General features: G+C 43.6%; 1 protein-coding gene across 1 annotated transcript in view; it reads right to left on the reverse strand.

Moving 5' to 3' along the window:
- Positions 1-27,024, reverse strand: part of snd1 (staphylococcal nuclease and tudor domain containing 1) — a 112,645-nt gene that overhangs the window by 19,448 nt on the left and 66,173 nt on the right. The window contains exons 17-18 of the mRNA XM_061806064.1: positions 20,910-21,098; positions 4,536-4,677 (exon numbers count right to left, since the gene is read on the reverse strand). Of these exons, the coding sequence (XP_061662048.1) occupies positions 4,536-4,677; positions 20,910-21,098 (331 nt within the window). The remainder of the gene's footprint in view (positions 1-4,535; positions 4,678-20,909; positions 21,099-27,024) is intronic.

Consider the following 27,024-nt stretch of genomic DNA (forward strand, 5'->3'; position numbering starts at 1 on the left):
GGGAGGAAAAAAAAAAATTTTGGAGTGTGTAGCTTGAGAATTCCCAAAATTGTGGTGTGCCAGACTCAAAATGTGTCACATGCAGCGAAGAAGCTGAAGCTCACAAAAAAAGGTTGCGCTGGAACCCCCCCCCCCCAAAAAAAGAGCCTTTTGAAGATAATTATTTTTTCAGGGTCTCCCAAACAGTGGGGCACACCCTCGGGTGCAAAGCGCCGACGTATCCGGCTTGGCGCTCGGTTCCTGGCGTAATGAGCCCCCAGACCAGGCGCCGCCCGGCCCGCATTATTCACACTTCCGCCTTGTACGGATGGCAGCTGTTCATCACCTAATGAAGCAGCTCCCACCACTCCCATCTTCCTTCAGGCAGGTAGCGCTTCAAAGGCCAGACCCTTTTTGAGTCTTTTTAATCTCAACTCTGTTCACTTGGAACATCTCAGGCATCAAGATGGGATTCGTCACTGGGGAGCCAAAGAGAGCAGCAGCCTCTTGATTTATTGGGATTATTTACCTGCATTCGCTGTAATGCCTTTCATACACGCCGCTAATAGAATCCCACACAGCCTTGGGATTCGTGGCAAAAGGCCACGCGAGTCCCTCGTATCCCGTCATGCTCTCTCTTCCTGCAATATCTTTAGATATGAACGACCTGAATTTTGGTCAGCATTTGGCAATAATTTGCTGGCGGCTGCGTTTCTGCCACTTCATGCTGATGATGCACTTCGAGATCCTGACGGAGGTGGTCACCCCCTTCCCTATGGCATCCATTTTAATGCAGGTTTTCAACACTGGATCATTTTTGTTCTTGTTTTGTGTATCATTTTGGCTACCTTAACCTGGATTGTTTCTTTTTTCCCCACACTATGCTTAAAAATGTCACGTCCTCAATCAATCAACTTCAACTTGACTCCCATTGCATCCTAGTCAACTATAAAAAAAAAGGCACATTTTAGCAATAAATAAATTCAACAAGGACACTTCCGTCAACTGAAATGCGTCTGATATTTCACTCTTTTCATTTCATTTATTTGGCAAATGGTCTTAGTCAGTCTGTCTGTCTTCTACCTGATGTGCATTGTTTGCTATTTTTTGAGATTAATCCGCCTCAAGTAAACGCTGCCTGTCAAGCAGTCATCATGTGATCATGGCTGCTAAGATGTTTTTTTGTAGCGCAGATTGTCAAGATTGGGCTTTATCCCCCTTAGTGGGCCACTCGCGTCTTTAATTAGAACGCACTCGTTTTCTAAATCAACATTATACTCTACTACCGCTACTACTACTTGGTGTCTTTGATAAACAGCTGATGTGGCATCCAATATTCAGACTGCGGGCACACAAGATGCCGCTAAATACTTAATAGGCTATATTTGGCACATTTTCTTTTTTTCTTTTTAAATGATGTGACGATGCAATAGTGGGGGTCGCTACTTCCTGGATGCATGCGCCCGGAGTGGCCCGTGTCTTTGGACTGCGCAAGGTCACAGAGATCTATGCGGATCCCTCTCCTGACAGTAATTACATCTAGCCTACGGAGAGAAGCCAATGCGGGAGGGGAGAAAAAAAAAAAAAAAAAAAAAAAAATCAGGGGGGTGGAATGGCGAGATAGTCCTTTGAAGGGGAGATAATGTGTGTTGGGAGGAAAGTGAGACAATGCCAGATAAATGAGTACATTAACAGATAAAGAGCCTTCCCAATAAACTGAGGATTAAGGAGCACAATCCCTCAACTTGCCAGCGATTTGGTGAAGGGAAAAAAAAAACCCACTCCAAATGTGAAATTAATCATTTATCAAGCGCATGTAAAGATAGCCATGCATGAAGAAAGCCGCATTTCTGAGTTATTAAAAGGGGATAATTAAAATGGGAAAAAGGGATGGATGGTTTAAGAGGGGGGGGTTCAAGCGCAGAGTTGGCTCGACCTGCTGAGGGTAAAATACATATATATATATATATTTTTTTTTTTTTTTTTTTGTATGTTCTCCTAGACATATGAAACCACTGAGGTCATTTGGGGGGAGGTGGTCTGCACGTGTCCACTCAAGTGCAAAAACAGATGTGAGGCCTTTTCATCTTTTCCTTATCACATCTGCACAATGTTCAGTCAAGTGCATGCTAATAGAAACAGTCGTAATAACGCCGTAGCGTACCCGAGATTTTCCTTTTAATTCTACCCCCGAACTCTGTTTCACTTAATGTTGCAAATTTGAATTGACCCGCACAAAAGTCTCAAGAAGCCATGCCAGCAAGGTGGCCATATTAATTGGAAGCAACCATTCTGGCTCTTTAGTACCTTCCAGAAGTTGAAAAGACACCCACCAAAGCCAGTTCCATTTAGAAATCTCAAATTTGGTGGACATATTCGTTATGAACTGACCCACAAAAAAATTCAAAACAAGCCATGCACACGGAAAGACAGGGATTTGACAGTTTTGTTTTGAAGCAGCAGCCACAAGAACGCTGAAATTTGTAAACCGGGTGGGCTGAAACACCCCCCCCCCAACCCCAAATTTGAAAACCACCGCTGTAACATAACCTAATTATACAGCACTTGGCTACTGTGATTCTACAACACTTTGATGTGCCTTTCAAGGGCTCGCTATGACTTAATGCTGCTTTGAGCAAGCGTCGGCGAAAATGTAAACGACCGAGAGAGAAGAGGATGGAGGGAGGAAGGCTGGAGAATGAAAGGTCAGGATTCAGTTCCCCACTGTGGCTGACGCTATTAGACAAAATCCCGAGGACAAGTCTGTCTTTGAAGGACCGCTGAAAATGAGCTCAAAATGGCCGCTTTGAACAAACACCCGAATACTTTTGACTTTCCATGCGTGGCTTCTGGATACTTTTCTGTTTGTGGGACTACATATGCTAAATTTCATGTTGCTAAGTTTAACAGTCTTTTTGGGGGGGGGCTGAATGATTAAACGTATGCAAATAATGGCAGCTTTTAAGGGCGCTTGCCACTATCATTTAAAATGTTGCAATATGTTTGATATTACTTTTTAGGCTTCGTTTATATATTCTTGCGCCCCGTGGCATGTGACGCTCAAGGCTCAATTGAAGTGCTTGGTACTGCACGTGCACCTGATCATGATTGGTGTAGTAACACCTGCAGGGGAAGGGAATGGGCGGGGGGTCGGCTAGCAGGATTAGCCCGAGGCGCTACTGGGCCTTTCAACCTCCCCGGCTGGGCTTATAGCGAGATGATGAAAGGATGATCAATTGCGACTTTGGGCTCACACACGATTGGGTTACTAAAATTAAGCAAGCTCAGCCTAGGACTGACTCCGTTTTTTTAGGGATGCCGCTGGGAAAATGATGAACGCATCTCCTTTGGCTGGGACCTTCTTCATGAACAGCACATTCGGTAAGGACAGTAGCAAAGATGACATGAGTTTAACTATCAGCATCGACTCGACAACAACATCGTCAATAAATGCCCATTGTGTGACGTCGTCGTCGCCCCCCCCACAATACGCATCATTTCTTCAACTGTGCTCAAAAACCGACCACCCTGACGGTGGAACACCTACGGAGCGCCCTCACTTTCTGGACCTTGATACGGAATAACGACCGTCGTACTTCGCTACAACAACATCAATTTATGAGTTTCATATTTCTTGGGAACCGATCATACTTTGCTGCAAAGCTCCGCCCACATCCTTGAACGAAAACTCAAAAACTTCGAGATAAAGCCCCGCCTATTTTCTAGTACGGTGTGCTCCCACTTTTGAGCCAAGGCACATATTTTGCATCACAAACAATTTTGCAGCACACACCCAAACAAAAAGTATGTATCATTACCCTAATGGCATACATACATACCCAACTCATTCTTTAACGATTTTAAAAAATGAGATTTAGCTTTGCAGAGTGGAATGACAAAATCTCCACAGACATAAAAAGAGAACACAATTAACCAACAATCATCTGGTTGGAAGAGCACTGAATCGTTCTGCCAGTCGCTAACATCACTGGCATTGATAAAGACATTGTCATAAACTGTGATAATTAGAGCAATTCATGAAATTTGAACTTTTCTCACAGTACACCTGCTGATCTACCGCAAAAACTGTACTGCTAAACAAAAATTGCACAAAAAATTGTTTTTGATGACTTAGGTTGGATTTTGTGGATACAATGCTTTGGTGGTGGGTGCAACTAATCATAATTCTCCAGGGGTTGCTCCTGAGTGGCTTTTGGAGTCGGGGTGTGGCCGTGGGGTTGGGTCGCACTAAGCACAGCAACACACCGGGAGATCCATCACGTGTGCATTCATTCATGTGAAAACATACATCAGCCGGTGTGGAAATGCATCCAAGCGGGAACCGCAGGGATTGCGAGTTCCCCAGTCACAAGTGACAGGACGGGGACGGGATGATGGATTCCCATCAGTGCAATGCGATAACAAGCCGCATCTCTGCGGCTGTCAGGAGCTGTGCTTAATAAAGCTGGCCTGGTGTTTAACGCCAAATAAAAGGAAATGGAGGTGGAGGAATTGGAAGTCATACAGGAAATAAAACATCAAGGACATCCATTTACCGGTCTCTACGTCTTGGGCGTACAAGTGCAGCATGTCGGTAATTTCCGTGACGTACACCGGCTTGTATTTGGCCACGCGCTCCTTCTCCTCGGACATATGCACCATTTCCTCTTTGGGCTTCTCCTCGTAGTTGGCCCACACCTGCAACACACGCAAAAGCGAATACGATTCAATATATTTCAAAATCATCATTGAACGCAATTAAAGACACATGAAAAGATGAGAAAAAGAGACAATGTTCTCCGTCGTGTAGCGGGAGAAGGCATTAATCGATTCGTTGATTTCTAAGAATTGTGACAATTGTGTGGAATCAGCTGAGTTAACATTGAGTGCATTTCATAATACATCGGCAAAATTTGAAATACTCTCAAAAGAATGAACAATAGTTGTCAAAATTATTTCTAATTTAAGTATTTCATTATGTGCTGTCATAAAATAAATCATGCCATAACGTGGGTGTACTCAATAGTGTGGCCAGTGAGGATGAAGCATCAAAAATATTTAAAAACAAAAATTAGTTATAGCATTAGTGGGAATAACGTGTGGCCTTGATCTGATGGATGCACGGGTGTGTGAGTTCCATTCTTCACGTATCAAGGTTACATCTCTTTTGGCGTCTCTTGGAGAAACGGGAGGGCAGGAGGCTCATTAGGAGGAAGTGCTTCGCCGGCGGCCACGTATCAAACCGCACAGTTCCCAGCTGATGTGCGTGTGTGTGTGTGTGTGTTTACTGTACAAAGAGAATGGGGTGACGGGTGCTTGTTAAAGCAGAATGCACACGCTCTGTACTCATTTTTAAGAACAGTAAACCGTGTGAACACAAAAGGTGACGGGAAAAAGAATGAAAGGGAGCTAACGATTTTTTGGAAATGTGTTGATGCTCCAACCCTCCCACCCCAAAGATGACAGTAGGCGGGTGATTTTAACAAGCGTGTAATCAACACCAAGGAGGAGCTAACTTCCGAGTAGTGCTGTGCAGATGACAACCCCCTCAACTTCTGTGGCATGATTATTAATGTACAAACAACCGGCAAACTTTTGGAATCTATATATATATATTTTTTTTTAAACATTCTGGCTGACAAGGTGGGGTCATGGCACCCCGTTACAATCAATTATTCATTCCGCACTTCGCAAAGGGCAAGGTGTTGATTAGGACTGGCAAATATGGTGCCACGTTCCCTAAACACGGGGATTCACAATGAAGACTTTTTTTTCCCCAACTAAGTATTTAGGTAGGTGAAAAATCGACTATGTACGTATTCCACAGTGCCAATTTTGGACGTCAATGATATGGGGGTCACCATTCATTACCCTGCTGATCATCATCACAGTCTCCTACAGGTGGGTGGCAAACAAGCAAACTTTGAAAGCTGTCCAGGCAAAAAAAAAAAAAAAAAAAAAAGTAAGAAAAGGATTATCGATGAAGAATGGCCCGACATGCAGAAAAAAACATTACTTTACATCATGTGATGAAACTGTCTAAAAATGTCTTCCTTTACACATACATTGTTTTACACTATGTATCATAAAAAAAGTAATATGTCATCAAAAGCGTATTGGTATGCATCATGTCAGATGAATGATTTCATACTATACATGTCATAAAATGTTTTACAATATATAATATATTATAAATGTTAAAGAAAATCCAAAATTACTAACTACACGTAAATGGAAATTAATGTACTTTACTTGACATCCATCCATTATCTGTGTCCCTCACCCTCAACTAGGGTCACGGTTGTGCTAGAGCGTTTCCGGGCTATCTTTGGGCGATAGGCGGCGTACGCCCTGAAGTGGTTGCCAACCAACCGCAGAGCACACAAACATTCGCACTCACACTCACACCCACGGGCAATTTAGAGCCTTCAGTCAATTTAACGGGCATGGTTTTGGCATTTGGGGAGGAAAGCGGGAGTACCCGGAGAAAACCCACGCAGACACTGGGAGTACATGCCAACTCCACATAAGTGGTGCTATGATTTGAAGCCCGATTCTCAGAACTATGACGCAGATGCGCTAAACGGCGCTGACCGTTAAATGTCATATTAAAAATAAAATATTTACATTACACAATGTCATGAAGGATGATTTACTCTACATATTGTTTAAAATCGCTTACTATATGCATCAATGTCTTACTACCCATTGCATATTAAAAATGTCTGATTACAGATAAGGTCATTCAATTTTTTTTATTTGTGCGTTGGAGGGGGGGGGTGGGCTGCATTATTTTGGTTGTCAATTTCATTTTCATAATAGAGGGACAATACTTGTTTTGGTTAAAAGTAATAAACACCTGTAAACTTAATTCACAAAGAAGCACGTCATACAGATGAGTTGAAAATGTATTTTGGATTGAATTGCGAGTCCACCATGACAAACACTGCCGTGTGCGCGCACACAGACACACACAGAGCCCAAGGCTGATGACCTTCCGTGAGCAGCCAACCATCCAGTTTGTTCCACTTGAATGCAGGTATGTGACTGCTGCTCTGCAACTGCAGCCAGATGCTCCAGCCGGCCAGCCAGCAGCCACAGACAGACAACGGCCGAGAGACAATCGCGCACAAAAAGAGAGAGCGAGAAAAGGGCGGACAACGGATGCCGCTCCGCCTGCCCTTCGCAACTCCTGAATGACATAACTTTGTTTTCACGTCCAGTGCCGCAAATTTGATGGCAAAGCGGGCGTTCGTTCTGGCTTAATCGTCTCTCTGCCGCTGAGGACACGCTAATCTCACACCTCCGATGCCAGACTAACGCTTTTGAGCAGCGGGGATGTGATTAAAGCCAGCAGAAGAAACTATTTCATTTTTGTGGAAAAGTGTAAAGTTATGACAACCCTAAAGTGAACAAGCACTCTCCTTTACTCACAAGCACTTTCTTTGACTCACTAACAGGCGGGAAAGCCACTTCAGTGATCGGTCATCCTCAAATGTGAAAATGAGGGATGGGCTAATGATTGTCAACAGAGTTACCCGAACTATTTGGGGAAAGACAAAACGGAAAAAGGTGAAATCTAAGAAATGCAAGCAAAGCTCTCAAATACACTTTTGTGACTAACATTCAACCGTCGACATGTTTTCAAAGTTCAGTCGAGTTAGTTTATCACTGAGAGGCATTTAATCGAACCAGCACCTTGCATGAATCCACATGATGAAAGGCCAAGTTCGAAAATATATGCAATGATCATCAGAATTTGTTAGTCTCATCGTTCGTTTTATTACTGAAGCACAACTCTGATGCGATTTGGTGCTCGATCTGCAAACTTGCAAAGGTTAGGGAAAGGTGCACGTCACCCGACTTGACTTCAGCAGGTTTTCAAGACGCCCTACGATCATTTAAAAAGACGCTTAAAAATCTGCATGGCTTTCCCTGATGCTCGGAGGCTCCACAGTGTCCAGAAAGTTGCTTAAAGAGATTCTTCATCCCCAACGGACGCGAGTCAACAAGTGGGGCCAAGTGCAAATTCGCCCTTTGATGGCCAGCGAGGCCGCCTTGTAAGGCGAGCACAGGTGGGGCGAAAGCACCGTCGCAGATGGGTGACCGAGCGCCAGACGGAGGAAGGTGGAGGCCAGTTTGAACGCTGATTAAAAGCCGTGTTGCTTCAACCCGTCTGTGTGTGTTTGAGCGGGCGCGTCCACGGAGTGCTGAGACGAATCAAAAATCAAATATAAAACATTTGCACTCCAAAGTAGGGGCCGTGCACTTGGAGCACAAACAAATAGCGGATTAAAAGTCTGTGTTGCGCCTTCGAACAAAGGCCACTTGGAGTTTTGAATTCTATTTCCAAATGGAACGCCTTTAACTTCCAGTTATGACTAATCATATGTCTAGAAAATAGAAAGCGCTCCTCCAAAAAAAGCATTGCGTGGCTCTTGTAATAAATTGACAGCGGCGTGTCCTGTGATTTTCGAACGTACGGTCTGCACATTTCAGACTTGCAAAGTAATACAAGCAACATCATAGCGACAGCGTTGGAAACTAGCGTGCTCGCCATTGTTAAATGCTTTGAGAATAACTGAAATCAATAAGAGCATGCTATTCATAAGTGCGCCTTTGTAAATCAATTTGGACCCCATTATATTCCTAATGAATCCACGGCAAAGAGAATGGTTCATTAATTCACTGGAGTGCACTTTTCTTTCAGTCTCTTTCTTGTCCACTCGTTGCGTTTTTTTTTCGATGATTAAATTCTTTCTGTAAAATACGGCAAGAAGGCAGATAAAAATAATTTAATTTGGTATATAAAGTGGAAAGGAAAGACCCTTTCAGTGTTCTGTATTGTTGAGTACAAACGAAATGTTGCAAAGGGGGGGGGGGGGGGGGGGGGGGGGACCAAGTGGACCGGGAAATTTCACATGACAACTGGCGGTGGGATGCTGCTTCCTGTGTCTGTGCTGTTTTTTTTTTTTTTTTTCATTTTTTACATTTGAATTTTCCAATTAGTTTTAATACTGCAAACCTCCGCTTGAAGCAGATTTTTCTTTTCGAAGGTTGACTTGCAAATATGGCAGTTTTGGAGGTAGTATGACTGCAAAATGTTTGAGTAGAGTATTTTTAACTTTCACATATGTTATGGTCTATAATGTCAAAATCCCACCAATAACTCTTAAACTTTCAAGTAGAAAAAACACTGGAGCATGACTCCTCCAGAAAAAATAGGAGGGTCACAGTCTTGCACTGCCATAACATTCAAGCCAAAGGACAATGCAAACGTGGGCATCCATGCTTAAAAAAAAAAAGTCCGCCTGCAAGGTTAAGCAGGGTTGCTGACGCTACATTAACCCCAACGCGACTCACCTTGTCATGGGGGCTCCAGCGAGCTTGGGTCGGGCGTGGGGGTTGCCTCCCGTTGGTTGCCCGAGGAAAAGTGATTTACGAGAAAATCGGGTCGGCTTCCTCGCGCCTGGCTTGTATTCAAGCGTTTAAGGCTTTGTAAAACATCCATGCGCACAAACGCCGGCAAGCGGCCTCGGAAACAAAGGAGTCCGACGTGACGCGAGGCCGTGCGTGGTAACAAAACATATCCCCGCACAATGGTTCAACTTGACGAGCTGTAAAAATGGAAGCCCTGCATCACTGGTGCATTATGCTAGCAGAGGACGCATTTGGGTGAACATGCTGCATCCTGTGATTTTCCAGATAGATTGTTGGGCAAAACTGGAACTAGGGAACATTTTCAGGCATTCATAACCGACTTATAGCTCAATTTTGCAAGAGTGGAAACCTGGACGAACTAAAATGACCAATGCCGATTCAATACAAGACTTGCGTCAACCTGTAATGGAGAATTACCAGAACAGGCTGTTATACGTGCTCCTGATTATATCTTGAGTCCGGCAGCGTGGGGCTCATTATCCAAGGTGATTTTCTACAATTGTAGGTTTGTGATAGGAGGCGGTTTGTGTTTAGTAGTGTTCATAAGAGGATCTTGTACATACTGCACTAGTTTGCTCTGTAGAATTTGCTTCAACATAATATAAGGTGAGGGATTCCACGGGGATATGGAGGGTCAAAGTGAGGCGGGCACTGCGACACGCTTTCCCCCTCCAATCTCCTTGAGAGTGGAAACGTAAATATAGGAGCACACTTCCAGAAAGCCTTTGTGGGATCAGTACAACCCGGTTGCGGTTACTTAACGGATAAATTATGCATTAAAGATGCAATAGCCGGACCAACGTCGGGGTGGGAAGATGGTGTAAGAGAGCCGCGGCGAAGTGGTCGGAGAAAAGACGAGCTGTTCGCCTCTGTCGTATCACGGACAGCAGATGTTCTCACAAACAACCCGCAGCTTACACGGCGAATACGACCCCGACCACCAGCAGTAGGTATATAAGATTACACACAAGAATCCCAACGACAAATTGTCAAGCAACAACCCGGGGCGATCACAACTTACTACACTTTCCAAATTGACACAAACTGATCCACTTTGGCGTGTTGGCGGGCTTTTGGGAGTGTGAGCGGCTATTCTTACCACCATTTGATTGGTGGAATGCGCGTGTACGCCAAAAGGGGCATGGCATTACCATGGAAACAGGACACGTTGCTGCATATGTAACTGGGGCAACGACCGCACACAAATACTTTTGACGCCGTCTTCAAGGACGCCACACCGACAACAAGACTAGTATGCAAAACCAGGCACACGAGCACTAAATTGCTTTGGATATGCTGCATCGTGTTAAATCCGATGGGGAAAAAAAAAAAAAAGTCAGAAATAAATTAAAATACACGAGGCGAGTGAGAGTTACAGTGTCTGTCCAGGTTAGCTGTTTGAACACGAGGAACCGCTAGCTAAGACGGTGCGTACCTCACATTAGTCCTCTCTCCTTCACAAATGTGCTTGATGGTTAAATCTATTGTTGGATGGGACCTTTGACGACGGATTTAAGGATTAAGTGTCTTTTTAAAGACTAAGTAAGACTTATATTAAAAAAAAAAAAAATCATTCATTAAAAAGGTTATCCCTGGACAACTGTTTCTACTTTGATCTTAATGGCATGAAGGTCACTCAAGACGTGAAAAGGTAAAGACAGAAATGTGTTGCTTGTTCGGGAAGAGCCTGCCTTCAGCACCCCCCCCCCCCCCCCCCATTCCAAACACGATTTAATCCTAAATGTTTTACGCAAGGTTTGTGGAGTGTCGATGTCACTACAGGGACACAATTTATTTCTTTTATTCTTTTTCCTTTCAATTCTTTCATCCACTAAATGACAGTCTGACCTTAAATTTGGTATTCGGCACTTTGTTATTCTTTTACATATTTATTTACATTTGGTACACTCCACTTTTTTGGGGGTACTTTTGGGTTCATCCGTCAGCAGACGCAAAAGCTGAGGGAATTTGTTCTTGATTACCACGACAATTTGCTCAGCTTTATTCACAGTTTGTACCGATGAGCCACCAGATGACATCTTCTTGTCTACCCGAGTCTGTCTTCCCCAACGGATGCCAAACCGAGTGAGATTCGGTCCCTCATTAAACGTGCCCACCTGGATGAAGATTAGCCGCAAGCCTGAAGTGGATCCATTGTTTGAGAGAGAGCGAGAGAGAGCGTTCCCTTGGATTTGAGTGATTAAGAAAGAGGACTACCTCAACGCTACTGTGTGTAAGTATGCAATTTAAGGGCCATAAATCAACTTTTTAATTAACAGAGCAATCTTGCTCCCAGGTTGCCGTGGTGTTGCCATGACAACAGCCTTTCTAGGGTGTCGTTATCTGGCTCGTATTCACTCGCTATTTTTTTCCCCTTCCCTTTCGCGAGGAGGACTCCCGATCATTTTTCTTTCTGATCACACCTTCCGCAGAAAAATGGAAGGCAAAAACAAGGGAATGGAAAAGAGTGGATGAGATTAGCGGATGCCAGGGATGCGGGACGGCGGCCTCCAGGTGAAAACAGATCTGGCGGTTAAGACAAGTGGATGAGGACATAACGGGGTGGAATTGGTTGAAAATGACCATGTCAGATGTTTAAAACTTGGAATTGCTCCAGTCACCTGGAGTGTTTTTTCCTGTGTGCGAATTGCAAAGTTTTGGCGCCACGACTCAGGCAACCATTTGTAAAGCCAGACTGCAGTTGGGGTGGTCACACATCTTGGATGCCAGATGAAATAGGCAACAAGGATTTTTGACGTGTCTGAGCAAACACAATAAGGCCGTGAGCGCTTCTTTTGACCACTGTGAGCAACATCAGACGTATGCACAATTTTGTGTTTTTGCAAACTTACACTGAAAATGTCAAAAAAAAAAAAAAAAAAAACAATACAAATACATACCAAGCCAACTATTAACTATAAATATCCAATGTCACTTCCAACTTTAATTTTTTTTTTTTTTTTAAACCCACAATGATATCCCCGTCTGTTTTTCTTGGTGTAAAACTAATTTATTGCTTGCAGAATATCTTTCGCAAGCTGAATGGTGCTCCCAAAGAGATTTAGGGCTAATGTAATGTTGCCTCCTTTATTTCAAATTGAGAATTGCCCAAAAAGCTAATTCTCTATCAGGCTGTGCCAAGGTAGAATTTTAACATTACACACCATCTCATCCTGCACTTTCTACTTCGGCTTCAGACCAAAGACCTTTTTTTACTGAAAAAAGAGAAAATCTCATCCGTTTCACCACTTCTTCTATTATTCACATACCCCAGTATTTGTAATTATGAGTGTACATCTTTAAAATGGAGGGGGGCGGTGTCAGGTAAACTACGAAGTAGAGTGTGTGGCCCGGTGTGGCTGAGCAGCAGCTCTTTGTGAGAGGCACTGTGGTGCCCTGTTTAAAAATAAAAATTAAATTAAATTAAAAAAATTACCAAAAAAAGACATCAAGCTGTAGTTCACTACGCTGGATCGGTTTTCCTCTGCGCTGAGAGTGTGCGACAAGTGCACAAATACGCAGTTGTGCAGCTTAGGCGGAACATTGGACTGTACGGCAAGAAATTGGCCAGTTTGGGCCTCATTTCCATGCCAAAGGTCTGAACACCAATGTAGCGTTTAATCCAAGTAAGGATCATGATGAGTATTGATTAAAAAAAAAAAACACTTGGAAAAATGAAAAGAAACTGAGGAAAAACAACAGGGCAGACTGTTAGAGGAAGAGTGGGATTTTTGGAATTGAAGAGATGATGAGGGTCGGTTTATGTAACCATCACTCCCTTAGGCTCGAGGGCGAGAGGAAGAGAATCTTTGTAAAACGTACCAAAACGCGTGCAGCCACATACACACAGTGCAAAGCGTTCTCTTTCTGGAGACTTAGTGTTTTTTAGCAGCCCATCCACCCCAGGAGCCGGAACAAAGTGAAAGTAGACTGACCTAAATATGAAAGGACATTTGAGGAGATGGAGGGGGGTCCCTCCAACACAGATCCTCTCTGGGAATTGTTGCTCGAAGGTCCGAGATTACATTCACACATTAAAAAGGACGACCTTCAGGCTTCCAATCAATCGCACATCCCTCATCTTTCCTTTGTTGCTCTGCAAAGTTGACAGCCTCTGTAACAGGAATCCATTCATTCACTATTCGGGGGCTTTGCCTCATGCTGCCATCTTACATTTTAACGAGGTCACTCGACGATGATCCTTGAGGTTTTTGTTCCACGGCTGCAAGTGTTATTAATGAAGCAGTCAGTTTCAGGGGCAAAAAGAAATTCACTGATTAATACTCAGAGGACGTCTTTCGATTTTGGCTTAGTAATACATGTGAAGCAGCCACTTCTGGGTTTAAATCACTTGAGTGACTCCTCACACCATAAGCAACAAGGACAGGACAGTAGACGCAAAAAAAAGCACATCAGAAGGGGGCAAGCGTGTGTGGAACGGCGTTTGAAGTTCATGTTTTATGATGTGTCAGCGAACCTGACAATATTTTGCAATTTAGCAACGACCATCTGTCTAGTATATGGTTCAAAGTTCGCAGTGGACAAAAACGCTTGAAAAGTTCACTTAAAAAAAACAGAAAAAAAAAGGTAACGGGTCTGTCTTTTCTTTCATGGCTTCTGGAGTAAGAAAGTCCTTGTCCCATTAGGGATCGCCACAGCGTGACACCTCAGATGAACGCTCATTTGTTTGGCACAGTTTTTACGCCGGACGCAACACCCCTGTCGTGGCTTCTGGAGATTTTTCCTTATTTTTCTACTTCTCGATTCCCCCCCCAATTCTGATTGACACATCAACCAAATTTCTTAGTACCAAGCAAAACTGAATTTGGGGATTGAATTCTAAGAACTTCACAAGATGCCAGGCCAATTTTGAGGGTTCAAGCCCAGTCATTCTTAAAACGGAAAAGCCCTCAAAAGTGAACAAACCGAGAAATTTCAAGAGGGGCCCCGATGAAGTGATGCAGTTCACATTCACTTCACATCCGGAAGCATGTGAGGCGAATGGCGAGAATGATACAGAAGAGGGTTTGGTGTTGTAAAACAGGAAATTGGGGAATCAGTCTGGAAGAAAGATGATGTAGAGCCATATAGAAAAGCATTACCGTGGAAAAAAAATTGAGGTGCATTGTGGAAGAGGGGGACAACTGACTGCGAAGTGGCAATAAAGAAAACTGATGAGGTACGAGCACGCCGCCGCTGCCCCTAAGAGCCTACCTGGAAAGTGGACGATGAGCCGCTTAACATTCCAACAAGGTCCAGAACTAATGACTTCAATAATTAACCGAGCTTTTAGGATGATCAACAGCCTTGAGAGCACTTTTAATGGGGTGCAACCCAGAAGCAAATGCTTACCATTCTATAGAATGAAAAAGGCCAAAGGAGGGTTCCCCTCCCCCACGCTCACATGGAAAAGTTAACTGTAGCTGCTAGCACGCACGCTAAAAATGTCAGTCCGTGTAAATGTCCAACTTGTCTGCAGAACAAACCTGCTGTTCAAATGTCTTGTGTTAAACAAAACCAATTAGAGACGACAACCGCAGCAAGTCAATGGTGAAAATATGAAAGGCCAGTATTCCCATACATCCTCATGTTATTTCCCAAAACAGACGCGAGGAAGCGTCTGTCAATCAAACACGGTGACTTTCACCACCACTGTATGCCGTTCACACATGGAAATTGGGGCAAGACCCAAAAGGAAATCGGTGAGCATTTAAGAGATCTGCACTCATCCAATGCAGAGGGTGACGAGGCCCGGAATGCATTTGTTGCCCGGAATGCCAAGCTGTGTGTCATCTGTCATTATGTCCTCTGGTGCTCTTTCACCTCTTATTCTTCTGCATCCCCAGTGTATATACGGGGTGATAAGGGGCTGAGGCATTTCCGCACTGATGAAACATGAGCAGCTGCAATTCTGCCCTTGTGGACCTCCGCAAAGAACTCAGCGCAAAAGGCCAAGGACACGTCGGAGATGAATATGATGGAAAGGAGACAGCTATATCACGAAGGTCCTCAGGAACATATGGAGGAGTTTTGGAAAACAAGACCCCTTCCGTGTGTTCCTGGGAATGCTTCTCTTTGTGGCTGGATGGAGTCTGCATATGACACGGTCCAAGTCAGCGTGTAATTCTACAACTTGTGCGCATGCATAATTCAGCCGGGCACATGGTAAAGGGTGCTGCCTCACCCTGCTCGCCTCCCTGCAGGTCATATTCCCCCTTGATCGCCGCTGATGGCGCTTGGCATGTGATTGCCACGTGAGCGTACGATGGTGAAAGAGGGGGGGGGGGGGGACACACACAATGCCGACACACTTGCTGACGTGAGGGAGGAAGAGGATAAATATGTGGAGAAGAGGAGGCAGCGAGGGTACACACATCACTGCGTCCCGCTGATCTGCTTCTCTGTCTTCCTGTCACCGCCCCGGGGGGGCCGAGGGTCCGGACGTGCCGTCTACACGGGAGTGAGCCCCCCCCTCCCCCGAGAGCATCCGCACATGCTCCGAGTGGCTTTGAGTAAGCAGGAAAGCGACAGCTCGAGTGGTGTGTGCGCTAGAAATCTTATTATGTAATCCATAAGAAAAAGCCTCTGTCAGCTTTTTGTTTTTGTGTGGTCAGTGGCAGATTTCGTCAAAATATTACAGACACGCAAAAGGCATTAAAGTACAGTAAATGCATACACTCCTTGAATGTAAAGACGCGATGCTGACCGCGTGCCGGGATTTCCAGAGCCCTTGCTCTCTGCGACTTTTTCCAGAGAGGTCTAACACGGGTCACCTCGCTCGTTGTGACCACCCTGCGGGCAGCGATGTTCCCCTAGCCGCGATCCCGCCGTCCTTCTCGCTGGGCCCTGCAAAAAGCCTGCAACCTCCATCTTGCTAGGTCAAATGTTCACAGGGCAACTGTGTTACAATTCCCAGCATAAGGATGGATTCGAACCAAGATGGTTTAGTCACATTTAGATTCATAAGGATTCTTGATTTCAGTGGCAACCTTTAACCAAAATGACCCTAAAATGGGCATTTCAAAGAAAAATGCAAGACTTCCTGTGCTTCTTCTAGCATGGGTCTGTGGCATTTTTTGTAGGTATTTTCATGATGGATGTACCAGGAAAATTTCCTGATGCCAACTTAACCAGGCTCGATGGGCTGGACTTAACTTTTTTCCAATTTTACTGCACGGTCGGCCCAAATAACCTCAGCAGGCCTAACAGTAGCACAGTTCAAGCAACTCGGATATAAATCCTTCTCATTTGTGCGTGACTGACCAAAGAATGCCAGCACTACTATTGCTTCCACTATAACAAAAAAAAAGACAACTGTAAAGCCTGACAGAGGAGAAGCCTGCAACCCTGAAAGCATTTCTGTAGCTCGGGGCGTATAGAAGCAGCAAGCGTGGTATTAATAGAAAAGAGACTGTCATCCGTGGAAACCGAACAAGGCGACTTGAATGAGATTCTCTACGGACTGTTTACCTTCCCCATGCCACAAACACAGGGCAAATCATTGTCGAACGAGTTAAGGTAAAACACCGGGCTAACCAGAAGGCACCCGAGCGAGTTATACCGTAGTCCACTAGGGCTAAAAGTAAAAGGGACACACAGTCCTATTAGTGCCAGTCAAAGGCCCAATTATCCTGATTCCTGCTAAGCCAGGTGCGTGATGTGACAGTCACTGTTGTTCTCAACAGTATGAAAATGTGGTAAGCGAGCTTCGTGTCGTAGATGTTGAGCATAGCTGGCAGGACTTTGACCCTGGATTGAGGCCCGAAATGCAAGGTCAGACCAGGCTGGACTGTAAAAGCATTCTCTGCGAGGGACAAGTCAATTTTTGGAGGTTTGCATGTGATGATGGTAAATGGATTTTACTGACCAAGTGAGATTATGCTTGTTGATGATTTTGGCTAGCTCCAGGCTGGTTTAAAAAAACAAAAACAAAACAAGTGCATCTACATCAGTCACCCATCAGCCCTCATTCCTATCCTGCTTGGGAACCAGTGGAAGAATGCTAGGTGCCAAGCCAACTTGCTTAATGACATCTTTCATGTTCCAAAAGTCAGTTTCTCAGCCTTTGACTCCTCCCCCCCAAAAACGGGCTGAAAAGTACCACCGAGAGCATGTTACCATGCTCAATGTCATAACAAGACTGCTTCAAGTGCTCTGGGAGCAGGCATTGATGGATGGCTCAAGTATAGGGAGAGGCAGTGGCACACTGGATCCAAGGTGTATGATTCCTGAAAAGTTGACGGAAAATACACTCTGACTAAAATGCGAGGGAAGCCTCCTGTGGGATCCAAACAGTGAAAGGTTCGCAAAGGGCAAGACATAAAGCATTAATCCAGTTAATAGGAATGGATTCAAAGATGATTAGTCGGAGGACAGAAATAAAAAGCGAGCGCAAGGATGTGAGAACATTGAATAGATGAAAAGAACCAGCGTGGAGCTCTGAAGAGGACTGAGGGGAATGGGCCAAAGGCATAGTGATGAAAAGACGAGCGTCCTATGACATGAAATAGCTTCAACCCGGGCTGTCATATCCTCTTTTGCTCCGTTTTCTTCCTCTTCCTCAGCTCTCTATCCCCTCTTCCAAGTCCTCCGTTGGCCCAATGGAATGCGTGTTAATCTCCTTCAAGGTTGGGTAATTACATCAGAAAAAGCCCTTACTCAACAGAAAGCACATTCCGATTATTATTGAGGGAAGCCTCGATGTTGATTCACCTATTCATAATTAGGACACTCCAATTATCAACCCGTTTCCTTCCTCTGGAGGCTTTGATGAGATTGTTTTGCTTTCGAGCCAATGGACGCTGTGATACTGACGCAAGAAAACTATCAAAGGGCTTGACTGTGCGGGAGAGCAGAGGTTAAACCCGTCATTACACAAACTAAACATTGTATCATCGAGAGTAAAAGTGCTAATAATGTTACCTATTACTGCTGCTCGCAAAACTTGCATAACATCTACAGACTGTCGCTGTCAGACAGAAAACCAGGCATGTCCGAATACGGTCAACTTCCATTTCATTTTTCACAAATCCATATCACGTGTCTCTTATTGTTACCCACTATTCACAAATTTAAGGTGCTGAAAGCTGAGAACAAAGCTATTAACGCTGGAAAACTGAACTGTCTGAGAACTTCTGTAAAACGCCGCCTCTTGCACCATCCTGGCACAGCTGTGCGGCATTATGTTGCTTTGAAAGTCTTATTTTTTAGACAAAGGGAAAAGTAGTTCAGTGAAAATAGTATATTCTTCACACATTATTAGACATACAGTTTTAAATCACTGCTGATAGGTAGACTTGTCACACATTTTTCCTTCATGCTTCCTTGCTCAAATTTCCAAGACCCGTGAGTGACACAATAAATAAAATGAGCTGACAAAAGCAGTTTTAAGAGCTGCAAATTAATCCACACGCACTGACCAGTTCCTTCTGCAATGCCTCAATTACAGCGATCCATTTTGGTGGGGAAAAAAAAAAAAAAAAAGTCTTACTGAAATGTATCATTATTAACTATTTATACTTATTGTCTGAAAAACATCCAGACTTTCTATCTTCAGGCGACATAATGCCCAAGGGGCCACAGAGTGAGGAAAGAGGCTGGAATTTTTTCAATGCTTCAGGACTCTTCTTGCTGCTGTTCACATCCACATCTATATATTTACTGTAAAAAACATTTCTCCATTGCCATGCCTTTGTCCACTCTAATCTATTCTATTCTATAGCCCAAAAGCAAAAGTGTCAACGACAAACAAAGGCAGTAGCTCTTAACTTAAATCTTGTGTTGTGTAAAAAGCTGTCTTTGTATTGATGACTATCCCATATAAATTTTGAGCTGACGCCAGAGAAATTCATTTATGCTGAGCCCTCCTCTTCAGAGAAGACTTCATTTGGAGCACAATCACTTTGTCCCACTGGTCTAATTGTAGTAAAACCTCATTCACTTAACCAAGCCAAGCAGTTTTGGGTTCAGGATGCTGCTGCGGCGGACCACGATCCCCCCACGCCCCTTGTTGTGCTCAATCGCCGCTGAATGGCGAAGATGTCAATGCATCTGTGTCTACATTTCACTACGACAAACTCGTTTTCTTGCAGGGAAGCCTGGCACAGCATGTCCTCTAGAACCCCAGCCGGAGGGGTGCAGAAAACAGACGTGATAAGAGGAAAGGAGACAGGAAGCTATACAAGCTGCTCTACGCAAGACAAAAAAAGACCAGTCGTGACTTAAAATAAGGAAATAAAAGCAAAGATCTCAGCTAATCCCCTCCCCACTCCAGGAGGTCTCCCTGGGTTAATTAGCACACTGAGAGTCCCATCTCAGCTGCCTGCAAGTTGCAAACAATGCAAAAACATAACGCACCCCTCCGCCGTGCACACAACAAACAGCTCAGGCCGGTTTGGACTGCGCGACATCAAACAAGATCACCGTCTGTCTGGCTCGCCGCTCTCAAGTTAGCTCAAGTCACAGAGTTGGCGGTGAAAGTCTATCCGGCTCGACTCGGCCGAGGCAGAGGGCGGTCGGGTGTTGTCATCAGAGGCGTCGCCGACGAGCTTTCCTGCGGCGGCAAGATGTACGACGGCAGCAGAATCTGCCCGGATTTTTCCCTTTTTTTTTTTTTTTCTTTATTATGTGAAGGGCAAAAGTTCAGCTGGGAGAATGCCAAATGGAAGTCCTGAGAAGACTGCGACCAGGTTGTTGATAATTAGCACAAACTTGGCATTGCCAAGTTGGAGAAATGTCTAAATTTTAAACCACCCACAGTATTCAAGTAGCAAGAGAAAAGAAAAAAAGAGTGGAAGTGCCAATAAAACTGCAACCAGGTCCTTGTTAACTTACTGTTGCCAAGTCTGATGTTTAACATGACAATTCTGCTTGAGTAATATTATGATTACATGATACAACAATATAAATTACTGTAGCTATATAGTGTAAACACTATGCATAACAAGCCAGCCTCGTTAGCTTTGCCACGGCGAGGAACTAGATTGGCCTGTGCCTTTCAAACAGAACTCATCTGAGCGAGACAATGCCACGTCCGTAGTGTGCATTCCCACAGCTGCTGTGGCATACCGCAGTGCAGCCAAAGGAAAGGAAGTACGGGAGAAGTAAGTCACAGGCGTGAGATTTCACACTCTGGTGGCGGATTCCCTTTATACGGCTCATACTATGTTTGAATCCGGAAAATAGGTAGGTTGATTTCAAATCCCCTTTTCTGCATCAGTGGCTTCCAGACAAACATAAAGCCATCTTAGATGGCCAATGCAGAAAAACGGGAATATTTCTGCTCACAATAATGTCTCATGCCTATACATGACAACGCGCTCGTGTCGCTTAATTCAGAGGCCGCATTCACCTCGAAATTGAAATTTTTGGAAATTGAACAAAGCTAAAATGGAACCTTATAAGAGTAAACTTCAGTGTGCCGCGATTGACCAGTCAGAGATTCCCTGTTGTGGTCTTTTCGAAAAGATGTCGCAAAGGGGTGCACCCACCTTCTCCTTCCTCAACCGGCACCCCTCTTCGGCCGACACCAGCGTTTTGTAATAGTTGCTGCGCTCGGCTGTGAAGTGGACCTTGGACAGGGCATTCTCCACCAGCGCCACCGACAGGTTGACGCCTTCGATGTGCAGCCAGCCGATGAAGTTGCCAGCTTTGTCCATGCTCTCCACTTCCACCTCCACCTGGAACCCAAATTAAGACAGACATTGTAAGCGATCTGTATCGCAGATTAGGTTTGAGGTGTCATGACAACAAATGAAGTGCAGATGCTATCTCTGATGATTTGGCTTTGTTCTTCACTGGAGTTCTCCATTGATTCTTTGAGCTAACATCGGTTTTCCATGCTGCTTTGTCATCACCATAATAAACCTTTTGTCCGGAACATCTGCTTCTATTTGCAGTTCAATGCAGAATTGACGAGCAGCACTAAATTAGCATCGCGTATGCATTTTCTGCAATGCAACTCTTCCGCAATTAGCCACTTGCAACTCATAACAAAATTTGTGCCGATACAGACTAATGATCTATTCATTTGCTTTCGACCACTCACGGGAAAATGATTGAAAACAGCACAAACAAGGGAAGAAAAAAAAAAAGAAAAGATTTTTGTTTTAGCCCAAGTCAGCAAGAAAACGAGAGGGCAGGTGCGCCGGCAAGATAGGAGGTCGAGTCCAGTGATTAGGCGTGCCGCTGCTTAATGCCGTGGCCACGGGGGAAATCTGCCTAGAATTAAGTTTGTAGAACTGCTCTGCCTCATCTGCTGCTTAAAGTTAAAAAAAAAAAAAAAAAAAAAAAAAAAAAAAAAAAGCTTCTTTAAAGTTGGTTTAATCTGAGGCGGCAAGCTGACAGCGTGGCCATTTCATCCAAGAATCACATTTTCTGATCCAGGCGAGATAAACGCAACAAACAGCGAAAAATTTAAAGCCTACTCAAACCTTTATCTACCTATGACTATTTCTGTACTTGCCCTCCACTATGCAGACTCTTTAGCACTCTGGGCACAGTGGCAGTTACATAACTAGGCCATTAGGACAGAACTCGTCCACAGAGCGCTGTCGAATGTCAAATGGGGGAAGTGGTCGAAGGCAAGAAAAGGTTACAGACAAATGGCTGAGGGATGGAAGGGGAATCCGCAGAAAAAAATGAGCGCTAACCTTATTTTATTACATTTATCCATGTAGCCTAGCATAAGTGACAATTTCAAACAGACCGCAGAGGGACGATTCATTATTTTGTGTGTATTTTACACACAAAAAAAGGTTTCTTTTGAGTTCATCTTGCCTTTTAATAGCTTTAGAAATCTAATGGCAAGGAAGGGATGAGGCGGCCTAGAAACCGCTTTTGACTGGAGCCCAGATGGCTCCCTGTAGAGGCCCTCCATCGAGCCAAGATGGCTCCCGTCGGAACGCAAATGGGCTCCGGTAATCTCATAAATGCCGGGATTGTGTCGACACGGCGGATGGAAATGAGGCAACGGGGGAAAAAAAATGAAAACACACACAAAGTTTTAAGTGTGTGCGCGTGAATGCTCGTAGTCATTCCCGAGCACAGCCGGGGGCCCCAAGGTCATTGTTTAAAATGATGGCTGATTTAATTCACTTAACTCTTTGGAAGTGAATGAAAATAATAAAAGAAGTGAATGAATAAATAAATAAATAAATACAAATAAAACTGCAGTGGGTGACACCTTTTCAGAGCCAAAAGTTCCACTAAAACAAATTGAAAGCGTGCACTTGGATAACATTTCATTTTCACCAACAAACAAAAGAACAGTGATGCGTTGAGAGTGGGGACGATTTTCTGGTTTGACTTGCAAGCGCGGACTTAAGAGACGAGTTAGTTCTATACAATGTCAGAAAACTAGACCCATTAACAATAAGCAGTATTCTGCCGGATAGATGAATAATTTTTAAGAGGATTTGAGTTGCTTGATGCCACTCCCAATTCAAGTTTACAAAAACCCACAATATTACAACTTTGGTATTTAAAGACTAATGGGTTTCCTCAATATTTGAACGCATGGTGGAGCAACATATTTAGACAAACAACATAATACTCAAAAGCATATTTTCTTCGTCCGCGAAATACTACCAATATTATTGCACCCGAGTCACACAGTCGCAGTGACTCGTGCATTACTCTGTAGAACTGCATTATAATGTGGCCCCGGTGGCCAAGGAGGGCACATCAGAAGTAGCAACACAATTAATACAACTTGAGAATTTAAATTCTGATACCTAACTTTATTTATTTTTATTTTATTGACTTATGGTATCATGCTATGTTTTTATAAAGTATAATATAATGAGGTATACCTTTATTTAAATAAATAAATATCGGGAGGCCTTTCATGCTCACCAGTGTGTGTAAAGTGTATTTTCACTCTAAACAGATAAACAATACAGGCTTCTGTTAAATGAGACATTTTTAGCCCATCAGCACGTGTGCAATCACAGCCTTGATCAGATTTCAACCAAAATCAATATCTTGTAAAGGTGTCGCTTTTTGGGAGCAGATAATTTATCAAAACTCAACCGCAAACAAAATCAAACCGTCTGTGACGACCGATGAGTGTGGGGCGAGTAAAATCAATTAACGGCGACCATGACCGCGAAATAAATAAATGAACTAATGAAATTTGAGTATATGAGGACCTTTTATCTACAAACTTTGCAGATGGAAAAAAAAAGTGCTTTGGTTGAATAATGTAATTCATTTGTCAAAACTCCACTCAAAATGGTCAAACTTTGCCGCCACGCTCTGCCCAAAAACATTCAACAATGTAGGCAAAAACAAAAACCTTGACGGTTCAGCGCTGCCCAGCTGTGTGGCGCTCATTTTGGCAAATTCTCATATCGGAGTTTCCTAAAGCACGAACCAAAATAGATGCTCAAAAACAAAATGGGTAACATCTTTTTCCATCTTTGCATTTACTTATTTTCAGTTGAGTGTTGCTCAGTCAGTTATTATACCTTGAAAGGCTACTCCGAAAAAGTCGGTCCAATCAGAAGTCTACCCCCCCCCCCAAAACAAAAGTAAAACACAGAAAAATAAAATACCTGTGAACTATACAGTACATGAAGGAATCAAACAAACGTCTTTGATCGCCTAATGGCACTGAGGAAATGCATGTCAAGGCCACGTTAATGGCGCTTGTAATTGAGGGGGCGGGGGGGGGGGGGGCGGCGAAATGATTGATTTTTTTTTTTGTGCTTCAGAAGGTTGCCTAATGTTACATACAAAAGCAAGTGTGTGGTAAAATGAGAAGTTAACAACGGAAGTAGTAAAGCTCACGTAAAAAGTCTCCACTTACAGCCAGGTTGAAGGTGGCTGGGGGGTGTCCATGGGATGACAGAGGAAAGCAGTTTACCAAAATATTCATAGGTTTCTGTTCCTGGGTACAGTTATGATATGCAGTGGGCCCTATTTTGCGCAAGGGGTTTACGTTCTACGTTCTTTTCAGGGTCTGGTCTGCTGAGCGATGTGGGAGTCCGCAAATGAGGGTAGACTTGACAGTAAGTTGGCTCAGCAAAGTGGGTGGCTGTTAACTGGCCAACCATTAGCCAGCGCGCCTCGAGTGTCTGTGGATGTCAGTTGTGGCCGTGCAGTTAGCATACTTCTGTTCTTGTTACGTCGTTATTTTGATATAGTTTGCTCTGTAAAGTGAGTGAATGTGCAAATGCTGGATTCAACTCTTCCAGACAGACAAAAGATAATCACAGGTTTCATTGACATCTTTCACCAACATAAATCTTAAAGCGAATGGAAGCACCACAAGGCACCTTTTTGCTAATATTATACATTTTTTATGCTGAATACGAATCTTAAATCCGCTATGAAGGAAACATTTTTATTTTTCAATTATTTACAACGCAAAGTCGCACATTGCTGGATTTGCCGGAAAAAGACGCAAATGAAGCGGAAAGGTTAGGTCAGGGGCGTGACGTAGGCCGTTGTGACAACAACATGGATCCCGTCGGAATACACTGTAAGAACGCCGATGAATTTTCCGATAATTCGAGCGATGAACATTAATCTGAAGGGTCCCGCAACGACTGTGAAGAATATGAGCTTTATGAAGGCGTTAAAGGCTATCAATTTGAGCCAGTTACCACGCACGTCTGAATTCAGATGAAGTAGCCGGTGATGAAGAAGCCAACAGAGCAGTCAGACCCATCGTGGAGGATATGCCTCGTGTTGGAAATAGACTGGTAAACGTTTGTGAAGTTCTTTTTTGGTTTAGTTCGTCATAAACTGATAAATAGGCTTCAATATTCTGAATGTATATACGAAGTTTTCGGTCTTGTTTTGACATTATGCCAACGCCGTGTCAACCGCGGCAAGTACTTTGAGTGTAAAATGCTAATTAGTGCACCAAAACACACAGAAGCCGATAACGTAGTCCTAGTTGGTATATTTGCATAAATAAGTAATATAATGCTGCTTTCTTTGGGCTAGTCCATGTGTCATCTCAGATGAATGCTCATATTTGTTTGGCACAGTTTTAATAATAATAATAAATTATTTTACGGATTGGTTTTACCTTACAATCACTGAGGAATTCTCGAAACGAATGGGTTTTTCTTCGGCGTGTATACAAAAGACTCCCAAGCTTATCGGTGTTCCAAAACAGCCCATCCCAGATTTTGTGACGTCAGAGATCCGCCCACGAAATGAGTCATTTTGCAGGCAAGAGAAACTAGGTCAAAGTTCGCGAACATTAAGTCATAAACATATTTTTTGGTAAAAACACCAAACAGGATATGCATTTTATGGAACAGTTGAACACATCTAGATAAGATAATTTGCGTTAGAAATTAGACGTTCCATACACTTTAAACAAGTGTTTCTAGCAAAAGTACGCTAAGATGCGCATTGTGCAGACGTTTACAATCATTCTCTCGCCAGGGTGATCAATGGGCCTCAGAGGGGTGTTCCAAGCATCACTTTCAGAGGGCCAAGATGCAGCGAGGACAAATGTCAAACGGGCCGGGTTCCATTGACTGTCGGGCAAACAAGCGTGATGCGTGCCACTAAACCGGATCGGCTCCCCATTAATGATTTTTTTCTTTTCATCAGTGTGTAATGGATGTGTTCCATTCTGACATATTTGGTGAATGAGAGAAACTCTGCGATGGTGGACAGTATAAGCCAAGTGGACCTCCAGATACTAATTAATTTGATATTCTTACCCAGTCAAAATCAACCCGAGCAATCCGTGCCTTATGCCTCACAATATGGATAAAATTTCAATCAAAATTGGGAACAGCACCTGGATACTAATTAATTTGATATTCTTACCCAATCAAAATCAACCCGAGCAATCTGTGCTTTATGCCGCACAATATGGATAAAATTTCTGTCAAATTTGGGAACAGCACCTACATAGTATCGACTACAGTGATTTTGCCTGCCAGTCAACAAAAATCAAAGGAAACATAAGCAAAACACATCGACGGAAGCGCCTGGGCGTCTTTGTGATGCCAAATGACCCGTGTGATCTTAATTTTCAGATCCTCCTTCTCCTCCCTTCGTCAAAGCAAAACCACAAAGACATCATAGGAGGCAGCCGCTGAGATCAGTCACAAAGACTAATGGGAGGCCCTTGGCAATATAATGACCAGCAAGATTCAAAAACATTAAATCTCTGACCCTTCTGATCAATACTGTGTATTTTAGGAGGGGGCAGTTCATGACCCAAATCCCCATTTGCGAAAGCTTAATGTAAACGCCTTCTCCGCCGCTACCGTGATTAACAGTTCAACGGCAACAAAAAGGTACAACGAAGAGTTAAAAAAAAAAAAATAATGGAGGAAGGTTAATAAAGGGGAAAGCATTTGCCAGCAAACTAAATCATGGTAAATCTGTTTGAAAATTACTTTATGGATCCTTTGCTGGATGAAATGAAATGATTGAACCGAAGCGACTGCTTTGGGCCTCAACAGCCTGGTTATTAAAATCAATAACAGCAATAACTACAATCCTCATTTTTTTCCCCCCTCTTTTTCATTTGGAGGGTAGCAACACAGCACGGCTGGTCGATGAATATTGAGCTACATGTGGAATAATACCAATATCAAATAATTCCCTTTAATTGGGTGGCTTCAG

The sequence above is a fragment of the Syngnathoides biaculeatus genome, chromosome 20 (assembly GCF_019802595.1).
Source record: "Syngnathoides biaculeatus isolate LvHL_M chromosome 20, ASM1980259v1, whole genome shotgun sequence".
NCBI classification, from domain to species: domain Eukaryota; kingdom Metazoa; phylum Chordata; class Actinopteri; order Syngnathiformes; family Syngnathidae; genus Syngnathoides; species Syngnathoides biaculeatus.